This window comes from Mesitornis unicolor, unplaced genomic scaffold (assembly GCF_000695765.1).
Source record: "Mesitornis unicolor isolate BGI_N332 unplaced genomic scaffold, ASM69576v1 scaffold11735, whole genome shotgun sequence".
Classification (NCBI taxonomy): Eukaryota; Metazoa; Chordata; class Aves; order Mesitornithiformes; family Mesitornithidae; genus Mesitornis; species Mesitornis unicolor.
In genome coordinates, this window is record NW_010183502.1 from 10,314 (window position 1) to 24,457 (window position 14,144).

Genomic DNA, 14,144 nt, shown 5'->3' on the forward strand with positions numbered 1-14,144 from the left:
AAGGTGGGTTTATCTTTGTTTTGCCAGCTCCTTTTTGCAGTTATGCTATTTATTATCTGTTCTGTGTTAGCTTGCTTCAGCACATGGTTTTTGTGGGCTACCACAGGTAAGCATAAGTTCACCAGAATTACATCCCAGAGGCACAGTTACACCCTGAGAGGTGCCTCAGTTCATTGTCCCAAAGTGTCAGCACAGTGACACGACTCCCCAGCTTTTTTTCATGCCATGAACACCCCCTTCTCTACATCACCATGTGTAGGTGCTTCTGTGCACTGACATTTCTGTCCTTCAGCTTTTTCTCCCAGAATTTCTCAGTTTCTGCCTGTACAGTGAGGTGGAGGTGCCTGCCTCGCCAGGCGAGGACAGTTTTCCTCATCTAATTCAAAGCCCCTTATTAAAGCAGGTCTTGATGCACAAGAGGCAGCTGACTCAGAGTCAGGAGGGCAAGAATGAGGCGTTCAGATTCCTCCAGATGCGAAAGTCACCTCTGACCCGGCCAGGGAGGGGAAGAAGAGAAATATCTTCTCGCTGCTGCCAGGAAAGGCTCCTCACCACCTCTGCCAAAGCCCCAGCTGTCTGTAGCTCAGCTGCCAGAGCAGCTTCTCCCGCTTGGCTCCGGGCTCTTGTCTGCACCAGGCAGTGCAAGCAAAGGTGTGATTTCAAATGGGTTTAGCTGAGCTGTCACGAGTTTCCTGTGAATGCAGGACTTCAGAAAAATCTGTTTTTATGTGACTGCTGACACACATGCATGCTTACACAGGGGAAATTCCAGCTCAGTGGGCTGCAAATGGGTGTAGGATTTCACCTAAGCACTTAAAAAGTATGCAAGGCATGGAAAATAAAATAGTCAATAATACACTGATTTTCACATGATTCATTGCCATTGCATGCAGAGAATAGTATTCATTTTCATATGGAAATTAATTAAAACCTTCACTTTTGTATTTCCCCCAGTTTCCAGACTGGTGTTGCATACAGTTATAGGGCCCTGCTTTGCATTCGAGGTTTGCCCCTGGATGCGTACACAACAGCCACCCTATAGTGTATTTCAGATGCAAGCGCTACACAGTCATAGAATAATATAAACATGTGAGCTTTCTACAAAACACTGAAGGACAAAAGTACTGTAGTTACTGATTAAAAGATAAGACAATATTTTTATTACATGTACAGTATAGTGGTGATTTTATACAGTACATGGGGAGACTTTGGCTTAAATTTGAAGATGAGATATTTATTGCTTGTACAGTTGTGCGATAAATTATTCGCAAGTAGAAGCACAGATGGTTTTCCCTTAAGATCAGGCATCGCATGCCACAAATTATCTGGGAAATTGTAATTTTAAAAATAACTTTGGAGCAAGTGCCAAGCTGAGAGGGATATCAGTGTCTAAAAAACAGATATAAACATAGCAGTGTCCAAAATTAAAGTATATTTGAATTAAACTATGCAGAGGAAGAACATATACAATTAGCACCTATTCTTTAGCAGTACAAATGAAAGCTTTTCATACTGTATTTCTTCTGTCTCTTTCTCATAATGAAATTCAAATAATGGTTTTGGTGCATATTTAAGTCTCTACGGAGTTAATGGCTTGAATAATCATGTTAGATTATTAAGTTACAGCTCCTGAAAAAAAAAACCACCATACTGGAAGAAAGCTAAGCACAGTTATAGGCAGGCAGTTTTTTAAAATTGTTTTTCAAGGTGGTGACATGTTTGCACCCTGAAGTGTCTGAGCTCCGGCACAGTCATCGCTTCCATTGTCTTCTCTAGCAACCACATGTACTTCACACCTTGGAAAGGCAAGATCCTGGAGCCTGTCAAAACACACAGACAAAATCATGTCCTGCATCTCATGGCCACAGCTGCTTACTCAAAACAGAGTATTTACCATGCTGCAGCCCATGGCTGGGCAGATTGGGGGAGCCCTGTGCTTTCCACTGCTGTGCAGAGATAAGAGGAGGACCGGATTGCATTTGGTTCTCTACCCCTCCTCCTCCTCAAGGGCTGAATGCTGCCGTGTGTGAGTGAGGAGAGCCAGGACCCTGCCGGCCACCCCCCCGTCCCCCCATCAGCCATCACCTGTCCCAGCCTGTCCTTCTCTCACGCGCTTATATGGGCACGGCAGGATGGCATCTTGTGACGCGCGCTGCTAAAAACAGCCCCTGCTCCCTTTGGCCCCTCGTTTAAACAATGTCCTCCAGCCAGAGCAACTCAGAAAGCCTCTGATTGCACCTCGGTCTTGGACTTATTTCAAGGGAAATTAACCTGTAAAGCCCGCCGCAAGGCCGTGATCCTGAGCGTATGCCCCTGGAAAAGCTAGGGATGAGCACCTCCCTGAACTACAAGTCCTTCTCCAAAGAGCAGCAAACCATGGATAACCTGGAGAAACAGCTGATTTGCCCCATCTGCCTGGAGATGTTCACCAAGCCTGTGGTCATCCTGCCCTGCCAGCACAACCTCTGTCGGAAATGTGCCAGCGACATTTTCCAGGTAGGTTTCTTCCTGCAGAAAGCTCTGCTTCCCAAGCAGCACTGGCTGAAATGAATGAAAAAGCATATTTTTTTACATGTTTTGGCTTATTGATTTAAGAATCAGTCAGATAGGGAGGGGGGGAGTGACATAAAGCAGAAGCCGAGTGTCCTTGGGTGCCAGGGCTGAGCTCACAGCAGATTAAAGTGCCACCTGTTAGCTGTGGGGACGTGGCCACGTGTGTGAGCTGAGGAATTGGCCCCTCACCCGGCAATCGCCATGTGCTTTCCTGGGGTGGCTTGTTGGAGCTACCCTCTCCTTGGGCATACTGACAAGCAGTTTCCTACAAGCACGTTTTTGTCCCTGGTGCTTTTGAAAGTGGTTTTCACGTTTTTGCATGGCCTTACTCACCTCTCCTTGTGCTGCTTGGCAAGAGCAGGCCTCCAACCCCTACTTGCCGACCAGGGGAGGCACAACTGTGGCGTCGGGAGGCCGCTTTCGCTGTCCTTCCTGCAGGCATGAGGTGGTACTCGACCGGCATGGTGTCTACGGGCTGCAGAGGAACCTGCTGGTGGAGAACATTATCGACATCTACAAGCAGGAGTCCACAAGGTAACGAGCGAATGAGTGCCCTTCAGAGGAGGTTTGCCACAAAAGCAGATGTGGTCTAGGGGACTGGTGGCCTTTGGTCTTTCCATTTGGCACATGTGAGATGGATTTAGTTGTTTTCTCTCTTGGAAATGCAGAAAGGGATCACACTGCCATGCATGCCTGTCTGTTTGCTGTGCAATGGAGTCAGCTGTCACTGAGCACAGAAAACCGTATCCAAATAGATGCTGAATTTCCATGCTTCCACTCAAAGGATTGTCCCTTGATTACTCACATGAGCAACATTTACTTGTGCAGGCAAAGCCCTTGAGATCAGCATGGTTACTTATATGAATAAGGGAAAAGTAGCTAGGTTCACATTGTTCATCTTAAAAACAGTTCAGATTAATCTTATTTGTCTTTAACCTGTGTGTTCTTATGCTAAAGACGGGATATAAATTTCAGATCTTGTTAGAAAATCCTGAGGGATGGACAGCGGAAACAAGAAGGAAGCTGAATTTCACACAGAAGATATCCTGCATCATAATATCAAATCGAAACTTAAAAAACCAAAAAATCTCCACACCTGACAGCTTGGGATGTGATCTCATGAAATCAAATCTTATTTAGGACTCCATAAAAGAGAACGAATAGCCAGAAATAATATGTATCAATGCTGTGTGGCTGTGCACAGGAATCAGGATCCCAGGGCAGAGGAATGGGTTAAACCGCAAAAAGCAGCATTACTCCTGAATGTTAGTTGCCTGCACTGGATGTGTAACGGATCCAGGAATAGAAAAATGTTGCTTTCTTTTCTCTCTTGCCCTGGGATGGGTCAAGCACCTGGTATGACCTTGGGGAACTTAGCAGGGGGAAAGCTAAGCCTGTCCGAGGCTGCCAAGCAAGCAGCTCACACCAAGGGAAGCCACCTGTTGTCACCAGCATGCATCTGTAGGGCCAGTTTTGTATGGCAAGGTGTTTTGTAAACCTGAAGGAAGGTGTAACCTTGGCTGTGCTACCTGAGAGACTTCCCATCTCACCCCAGCAAGGAGCTAGGTTTTGCAGGGACAATGAGGCAATATCACTGGAGCATGTGGACACAACTGTAGGAGCCTGGTGCCTCCGGTGACTTAGGGCACTTCTACCCTCCTCTGGCAGAGGAGGACTGTCACCAGCAGAGAGAACATTACAGAGCCCAACAGTGGCTTGTTGGCTGTCTGAATGCCTTCGAGAACTGTTGTAGCTGGGCATAGATTGGAGCTCCAAAGTGTCAGAGAGCACAAAGCTGGCTTAAAATTGTCCTTTCTACTGCCCTTCACACTTAATGCCAAGGGAAGGTTAGCTACTCTTGTGTGTGTCATTGGTACCCAAATATTATTTTAGTCAGGAAAATCTTGGAGGAAATGAATCAGCAAAGCTACAGTGGTGGACTTTCCTTTCGACCAAATAAGCTGGGCACGTGTGGCCTCATGTCTTTCTTGATTTTGTTTCTTTTTCAGCTCGCAGCTGTATTTAATTTAAAAAAAATAAAGAAATGCAGCTCCTTTTCCCAAGTAGTTCATGGGCAACTAGAACAAAATTCAGTTAAACATAAATGTAAGAGATTTAGTAGATTTTTTTTTTAATTCCACAAAAGTAAACCACAACACAATGAATAAAAGGGGAGAGTAGGAAAAAATATAAATATGAACATGTATTTGCTTAGATATTTGTCCAAAAAGGTTCATTTATTTAGTCTGTTAAGGTGCTTATTTAACCTTCATGTATGTCCTTAGAATGAAAGTTATCGTCAGTGTTACATAGCAGCAGCAATGCATAGCAGCATTATCTAAACTATTTGGCACTTTGTAGGCCTCAGCTGCTTATCTTCCTCTGCCTAATGTTTCTCAGGCTCCCATGAGAATGTGAGCAAGATCTGCCATGGCTTTACCCCATCCTATCCCACTGAACCCAAAAAGCCAAGGGAAATCAAGTCTCCTCCACTTCTTCCTTTTGTCCCAGTCTCTTCCAAACTGAGGTCTGGGATCTGGCAGAAGGTACATAAGAGGAAACATGAGATGTGACCTTTGCCTCCTTGTTTCTTGCCAAGACTTCAAACTGGCAGCACCTGTGGTTTCCAGACAGGAGCCTCTTCCTTTCAAGTCCTCCTGTGGGTATAATTCACCCTAACTGTGTGTGCCAGAATGATGCCAGCTCCCAACTGCACTTCACGTGAACTTAGGAGAGTGAGGGGAATTCAGCTAGGGTGCAAACTATTTAATTTTTTTTTTTTTGAGTTCCTATTTGAATTAAGGAATTGTTTTTTGTAAAATAAAAACTGGGGCAGGAGCCAGGCTATGGAGTTGAGAAGGTCTGCCTTCTCAACAGCCCTTTGTATCACTACAAATCACATCATATAGTCTTTTATCCCATTGCACATCAAATTCCCACTGATGACAGTGTAGCCTGTTGCCCAATTTAGAATCTATCAGCAATGCAAGGAAAGAAATATTCAAGCAGGATGTGGTTCCTACAAAGATTTTAAAGGAGACCAAAGGACTGAACCCAGTGGAAACAGAGTTGCCTAAAATATTAAACCAATGTTTGAAATTCTGTAGGCCACTGATTACCTGAACTATCTGAGGAACATCAAGGTGCCTGCTGCCACCAGGAAAGGATAGCATCAGGATGCTGTGACTTCTTGCAAGCTCTGGCAGCCTCTAACGAACTCGGACGGCTATTCCTGATCAAAAGACGCTTTGGGCTTTGTTACCAGCTGAATCCTGATCAGGGAGGGTCAAGTACTCTTCCTCCCTTGTACATATCAGAGAAAACTCTGTCCCTGCAGCCCCGAGCATGGATGGACCAGTGCATGCAGCAGTGTGCACAGCAGGGACCAGGCACTGTGCTGAGAGGATGTGGGCTTTGCGATGGTGGTGATGTGCTGCAGGACAGGATAGCCAGCACCACCAGAAGCAGCTGTCCCTGACACCTCAGAGGCCTCAGCCAGAGCTTCTGAGGGAGGATGTGGCTCTCCAGGATAGTCTGCAGGGATACCTGGGGAATCTCAGACAGGCTGAGCCAGGGAGATGGGCTTCCTGCCCACAAACCACCAAGCAAGGTTGCTGCAGGAGGAGCCCCGCAGACTGTGCAGCAAAAAAGATGAGAAGAGAGATCATCTGGATCTTCTCCAACTCCACACAGAGACAAAGCCTCAAGCTCACCTGCACCAGTGGTTTTCTTGGGCCAGGCATTGGCAATAGTACTATTGTAATGAAGCTGCAGGAATCCCTATGTCCATATGAACTTTTTTCGTCTTCTAAGTTTTCAAGCCCTATTTCTACTCTGGTTATTGATGGGTTTTTCACTGCTTTTTGGAGATAGTTGTTAATTTTCAAGGACCACCTCCTCCAAGCTCAAGAATGGTCCATCCCAATATATAGAAACCCAAGCAATGGTGGCAGGATTTCATCATTGGTTAACAAGGACCTCCTGATAAACAAAAACCCAACAACATTAAAAAGAAGAAAAAAAAGGTGAACAGGTGACTCGAGAATATTCTGAGACACTGTCCAAGCATGTACAGATGGAGCTAGAAAAGCCAAAGCCCACCTAGAACTGAATCTGGCAAGGGTCATGAAGACTAACGAGTAGAGCTTCTATAGGTACACAGTCAGCAAAAGGAAGATTAAGGAAAGTGTGGGTCCGCTGCTAAATGAGACAGAGGCTTCTATGACAAAGGACATGGAAAAGGCCAAGGTACTCAGTATGTTAGTCTTTACTGGTAAGATCAACCTTCAGGAATCCCAGGCCCTTGAGACCAGTGGGAAAGTCCAGACCAAGGAGGACTTATCCTCAGTGGAGGGGCATCAGGTTAGGGAATATTAAAAAAAACTGGACATCCTGATGGGAAGCACCTATGAGTAGTGAGGGAGCTGGCTGATGTCCTTGCAAACCACTCTCAATAATCTTTGAAAGGTTGTGGTAGTAGGGACAGATTTCTGGGGCCTGGACTGGAAGAAAGCAGATGTTACTCCAGTCTTCAAGAAGTGCAAGGAGAAAAATCCAGGGAACTGCAGGCTGGTCATCCTCACACTGGTCCCTGGAAAGCGGTTGGAGTAAACCCCTCTGGAAACCATTTTCAAACATATAAAAGACAAGAAGGTGATTAGAGATAGTCAGTATGGATTTATGAAGGGGAAATCATAAGGGGAAATCATAAGGGGAAATCATAACTAACCAACCTGATAGCCAGCGAATGAGAGGAGAGCAGTGAATGCTGTTTATCTAGACTTTTGACATTGTCGTCCATAACATCTTTATTGACAAACTGATGAAATGAGGTCTAGGGTGGACAGTGAGGTGGAGTGAAAACTGGCTGAACTGCCAGACTCAAAGGGTTATGGTGAGCAGCATGAAGTCAAGTGGAGGCCAGTCAGTAGTGGTGTATGCCCAAGATTGATAGCGGGGCCAATATAGTTTAATACCTTCACTAATGACCTGACTGTGCCTCATACAGTCGTGCAAATTCTCTCCATCCCCTGACCAGGATCAGGCACTAGACGATGTGATGGTACAGGAAGGGCTATAGCTATCTTAGAGTCCTCAGTAAAAACACTATCAAAGTTAGATTTGGGATTTCAGTAGAAACCTTTCTTGATTTGTAGAAATCCTAAATAAAACATGCCTTCTAATGAAACAGCCATTTTGCCAAGGTCTTACTATGTCCTTACTTAAAGAATGTTCCTTTATGTACATTTCCTCACCAAATCACAGAATCACAAAATGGCTGAGGTTGAACGGTATCTCTGGAGGTCACCTGATCCAACAATTCCTGCTTAAGCAGGGCCACCCAGATTCAGTTGCTCAGGACCATGACCAGGTGACATTTGAGTATCTCCAAAGAAGGAGACTCTACAGCCTCTCTGGGCAACTTGTGCCAGTGCTTTGTCACCTACACAGTGAAAAATTGTTTCCTGATGTTCAAAGGGAACCACCTGTGTTCCAGTTTGTCCCCATTGCCTCTGGTCCTGTCACTGGGCACCACTGCAAAGAGGCTGGCTCCATCCTTCTTACACCCTCCTTTCAGGTATTTAGACACCTGGAGGTATTGATAAGATCAAGGTCATTGTTAGGATCCTCCTGAACCTGCTCTTATCTGGGCTGTAAGTCCCAGCCATTCCCCATAGAAGAGATACTCTAGATCTTTTAATCATCTTCAAGCCCCTTTATTGGACTCTCTCTGGTATGTCCGTGTCTCTCATGTACTGAGGAGCCCAAAACTGGCTCCGGTAATCCAGGTATGGCCTCACCAGTGCTGAGAATTCTCCTCTCCATATAACATGCACAACACTCCACACATTAATGTCCAAATCCAAATTTAATGGAGAAGAATAAGCCTGCAGCAGTCAAACACAGGCTTAGCATCTCACAGAGCAGAGTCAAAGAACAAGAGCACAAAGCTATTAGGCCATTTCAGCTACCTGCTGCTTCTATTGTCACAAGCACACTTATGATGAATCTTTTCTTCTACTAAAGCCATGCTGTCACTTCCTGACTGTCTACTCTTTAATCTTCTGTTTCAGGAGCAGCTACCATTTTAAACTTAGGGGTTGTGTTTTGGCATTTGCTACACCTACATAGACCTACATGATCTCCTCTGAAGTCAGGGAAAGTTCTGCTAAAAGTCTCTCCTTTTGCAAAGCCTAGGGAGAAGACTATAAATCTTTTTACTTCTCGTCTTCTGTCACTGTCTTCAGGGCCCCACTGGTTCAGGGAGTTCTGCCAGGTTCCTTCCAGCTCTTTGCAGCACCTTTGAAGGTTGGCTACTTCTGGCTGAACTTGCTTGACACCGTTGCCTTTTAGCCTTGCGCGATGTGTCTTTCATGCTGGTGGCACCATTCCAGTGTTAAATAATGTTCTGGTAGTTTCTGATTCTGGTCTGGAAATACTTGCAGGAAGAGCTGCTATTTCAGGCTTAATTAATCACTTTGAAATTCACTGTCTGTTATTGCCCTTGCACACAGGCCCTCCCACTGGTGCACCATAGCATGAATATGTCAGGGGCTGTTTGCAGTCACCTGCAAACAATGTAAAGCACTCCTTATAGTGGGGACACACCTCTTTTGGCTAGCATTGAAATGATGCTGGATTTGACACACTGAATACCTTATGCAAATGCATGCTGGAAATTTGACCCAAATAATACAGGCTTCCTTCAGAAGTGTCCATCTTGTTTTATTTTGGTATGTTGTGTTATATTGCAGGTTTCAGATTTTTCCTTATGAACCCTTTAACTTCCAGTATGCTCCTGAAATCAAAATTATGAATGCATGAGTCATTTTCTTTGGTACTTAATCTTTTTTTAAAACACATCTAATTGATCACGTTCCATTACCTTTAGAAGAGAAAACCTGTACTTTGTCATTAAAAATAAAATCCATGTCCACTCTACCAAACTGTATGGAAAACTTCTGTTGTCTTATAATCTAAAAAAATTATCTTTCCATAAATTTTTAAACTTGTAATAGAATGACTGGTTGCCTCCTTGCTACAGAGCTCTGTCGAATGGCTTTTTAAGAATTGTTGCCATTTAATTCCATTAAATGATATCGTTTTGGAAAATATTTTTTATCTAATGATGAAAAGAGGTATTTCTGTGATGCCTTTGCTCAATTTGCTACCAGTTATAGTCATAGTCATAGTTCTTCTTCCATATGGTAGGAAAAGCAGATAATGGCTTATATTGGAAAAGTTTAATGTGTTAAACTTAAAAGATTTAATGTGTTCGGTGCTAAGCCCAAAGTGTGGCCTTAGAAAAGCATCTGCCTGCCCACACAGACTGGTTCACAACTTTCACTTACATTGGGAATATCAGTTCAGTAGCTCATTTAAAGGAAGCTACAACTAAATTAGTTCCTAAAATAGCAGGTATTGACTTGTGCGTATATGGTTAAATCATTTTGGTGAAGAGAAGATCAGGACTGAGGGATAGCCTGGTGACAGCTTCTGGCTTAACACAGGAGAAGAAGGTTTCTTGTGTACACCATGCCCCTGGTGGCTGGTACAATTGTAGCTATTGTGAGTAGCTATTGTGAAAAAGTTCAACACTGTACAAGCTAGACATGTGCTACCCAGCTAAAGTTAATTTATGTGATACCTCATTTAGGTTGCTGACCAAAGGTGAGTAAAGTGTAAAGGCCATAAAGACCCAGTTCTGTTTGATGTTAACAGTCCTGACCTGGGCCTCACAATGCTCATCAGCAGAGATAGAGAGTTAAAGGCATTAAGGTCCACCAATACCTACAACTCTTACTTCACATTACCCCTTTGAATAAGAGTTTTGCTGCCCAACATTTTGCATGATGAACTCTAAAGGAATTACATGTTTCATATTTCAGACAGATGTTGGATAACTTGCTAATTAAAGTACATGAGTAGTTCTGAGATCAGTCTTAGTGAGGTTATTTACATTTTAAAGTATGAACAAGTGTTCAGTCACACTCCCAGCTGGAATCCCCGTATGAAATAATGTTGCTATACTGTCACCACATCCTGTTGTAGCAGGACATTAGGCTGTACCACTCTCTATTTAGCCATCCTGTGTTGCAGATTTATATCTATTTTGTGTTATTTAGGTCAGCCTTGGACACCACTATACAAATGTACCCTATTTTATGCTGACACTCCTAAATGTTGTCATCAGAAACTCATGAGCACCAAGTTTACTTTAAATTTGTTTTCTTTTGCAGACCTGAAAGGAAGTGTGACCAGCCAATGTGCGAAGAGCACGAAGATGAGAGAATTAACATCTACTGTTTGAACTGCGAAATGCCCACCTGCTCCTTGTGCAAAGTCTTTGGTGGCCACAAAGACTGTCAAGTTGCTCCTCTCACAAACGTTTACCAGCAACAAAAGGTAAATGCCTTTCTGTACCTCACAGTCCTCCCAGAAACTGACAGGACCATTGATGGGAAAGTATTTCCATGGATTTCCTGCAAGTTTCCAAAGGGGCCTGAGGGTGTCTTTGCCATCCCTGTGTGTGAGTGAAAGGCTCACACAAATCTGTAGGAACTGTTTAGAAATGCAGCAAAATAAATTTATGAGAAATCACACAGAAAGATGTTACAGTGTCCCAACATTTGTTAGTATAGTGACTAAACATTTTAGTCAGAAATTTGAAGTGAAGCTGAGGATCTCTCTTTTGAGGTTCCTAATCATTTTTTTTAGTGCTTTTAGATCAGAAAAACAAATGGGATTTCCAAGACATGAACTGGAAAAAAACCAGACCATTACAAATCAAATAATATATCTATCAGGTACATTTGCCTTTAAGCACACCATTTTTAAGAAAAGTTAAGTGAAAAATCTCCTCCTGCAAGTGAACGTAGGAATATTCAATAGTTGGCAGAACAGGATGTACCTAACGTCCTCTGCCCTTGCTGTCACCAGTAAAAGACTTGTTTATTTTTAATACAGTATTAATTTAAAACCTGACTCACTGGGTTATCCTCCTGAGATAAACAGCTCATTTTTCTGGAGGGCCCCAGTGGGACAAGCAATCAGACAGGCCAAGTTTGCAATCCCAGCCTCCAACTTTGTCACACAGATGCTTGTGTGTGGAAACTACAAATGAGAAGTCACTTTAGGAAAGCAGTTGCAAACATCCTTTTCAATCAAAAAGGAAGGGACAAGAGGGAAAAGTTTCTTGGACTGAATCCATGCCCCTGATGACTCCCTTTGTGTGGAGATTTGCAAGCAGTGGTTTCCCTCCTAGCATGCCTGTGGAAAAAGGCTACCATGTCAAAGACTGGAGGTGTAACCTGGATGCTGCAGGATACATGTTTCAAAAAATCCTTTACAAAGCTGTGGAGACCACGGACACGGCTACCTCTGTCACTACAGAGGTGGGCCAAGGGCTTCTTGCCCTCCCCAGCATCCTCACCAAGTTCACTAGGGACTGGCTTCTCTGTCTCTCCTCTTCTAAGGATACCCCACAGTCATCCTCCTCCCCACACTTAGGCCATTCCCTTCTTCCACTCTCTTCCCTTTTGTCAGTGATTCTGCCTTCACCTTCTCCTTTTCAGCATCAATGTTTTCATAGTGTTTTGGGAGAGGAAACAAATATCAGAGTACCAGTGGGTAACCTGTGGGTAGGTAAAGCTCCAATTTCCCTCAGTTCTGGTGGAAAGAAGGGCTAATACCCTGGTAGTGCTCATTCGTCTCCCGCTCCCCACAGTTAGATGTGCCACCCTGAAGTGGGACAGTATCTAACCCCCTACCCCTTGCTCTCTCCTTACTGCCTAGTCCGAGCTGAGTGATGGAATTGCAGTTCTGGTGGGGACCAATGACAGAATGCAAGGGATAGTCACGCAGCTGGAGGAGACCTGCAAGACAGTTGAGGTAGGTACCACCACTTTAAATGCATGTATTTCAGTGTGAAATTGCATCTTCTAAACTGATTGTAGGAATCGTTCTTTAACAGACCTCACCTTACCCACGTGCTTTCCCACATCATTTTGCTAAACCATTACCTGTGACTTTGTACAATATCAGCTGTACTGCCTCAACCAAAGGGTACGTCCTGTTCGGCACCCTGCCTCTGACATTGGCCATGTGGTAGAGGACAAAGAGGAAGGATAATCTACATCAGCACATCTTGCTCAGCATTCTTAGTGGCATGGGATATTACTGAAGTTAAAAGCAGATCCAACAAAAAACCATCAACTACCAGTTCATTTAACATTGAAGATCAGGTGCTAAAGCCACAAAAAACCAGTAATAGTCTAGGGTCTGACTGGTCCTGTGAACAGGGCCTTAGTCTCAGTCACAGGGTAGCCACAGCACAGCTTCCAAGTATATCAGTGAGCTCCATCGTTGGTTACTTTGCCTCCCGCACAGTAGTTATTTAACATACTTATGCTGTCCTTTAATAAGTCTTGTTTTGCTGCCTGTGGGAGGGAAGAGTTTGGGTTCTTACCGTGAGTCTGGATTTTCTGGTAAAAGTCTTGCTTTGGCAGAGCTGGAATTAGTTTTGTGTCATTCAATAGCAGAAGTGGTTTTCATTTCCTCCAAGAGGTTTGCACCAGCAAAGCAAATATAAACATCAGCTCTGGTCAATTTGAGCATCACAGAGTAATAGGTTGAAAGGAGTTCATATGAATTGATTTTATGATCAGAGTTTGATGAAGCATCTAGTGAAGGAGTCGCATCCTTCTCAGCCCAATTAGAATTATATTGACCCTTCAGAGCCGCAGCAGAAAAGAGAAACTGCGGAGAAAGAGAAGTTAATCCAAGATGTATAGATTCTACCTGGTAAGAGAAATGGATTCCACAATCTATGTACACAATTGCCCAAAGTTCCTATTTCCTTGGAGCAAGGAAGAACAGAAAATGTCCAAGTTTGGTTCAAAGAACATAAAACCATTAGCCCAAGTAAATGAGAGAACGCGTTAGCAGCAGTCAGAACTTTGTAGTCAGGAAGGCTTCACATCACAGGGATGAAATTGGCTGCTATCAGGACTTTGCAGACAGAAACAGGCCTTTCAAGTAGGTTAACTGCAGAAATTTGAATGATACAAAGGCAAAAGCTTATATTCATTTAAGCTGAACTAGCTGAACCAGAAACAAAACTTCAAACATCTGTTCTGAAGTATGGAGAAAACACTGTGCTAAAAATACTTTAATAAATACAACAGTTACTGAAACTAGCTTCCTCAGAGTCATCCACTCAGTTTAAAGTCTAACCTTTAAACTCAAAGCCAAAATAAAGTCCAGCCATTTTACCTTCAGATGTTTTAACAGGCTTTTCACCTTTAAAGTCAAAGATTGCAGAAAATAGATCTTAGAACTTACCTTGGCACTTCCATGTTACATTTCAAGCAAATCACATTTCCTACCATACAAGAGCTTTGTCTGAATTGGCATCAGTTTGTCCTTGAAGATGAAAAGCTACAGCTGGAGCTGAGAAATGTGCACACATGGAAATAATGCTTATAATCCAGGATTGCCTCTTCTCTCTACTTTACACTTTGCAAAGAACAATAAATATCTGCTATAGCAGAAAATACATGATAACTTTTCATTTAGCTGGAGTAAGAAGT

At 43.5% G+C, this 14,144-nt stretch overlaps 1 protein-coding gene across 1 annotated transcript in view; it reads left to right on the forward strand.

The window, feature by feature from the left end:
• The first annotated feature begins 2,203 nt into the window (after positions 1 to 2,203).
• TRIM55 (tripartite motif containing 55) overlaps positions 2,204 to 14,144 on the forward strand; it is a 37,726-nt gene continuing 25,785 nt past the window's right edge. The window contains exons 1-4 of the mRNA XM_010184164.1: positions 2,204 to 2,496; positions 2,915 to 3,087; positions 10,794 to 10,959; positions 12,349 to 12,444. Coding sequence (XP_010182466.1) covers positions 2,308 to 2,496; positions 2,915 to 3,087; positions 10,794 to 10,959; positions 12,349 to 12,444 — 624 coding nt within the window. The 5' untranslated portion in view covers positions 2,204 to 2,307. The remainder of the gene's footprint in view (positions 2,497 to 2,914; positions 3,088 to 10,793; positions 10,960 to 12,348; positions 12,445 to 14,144) is intronic.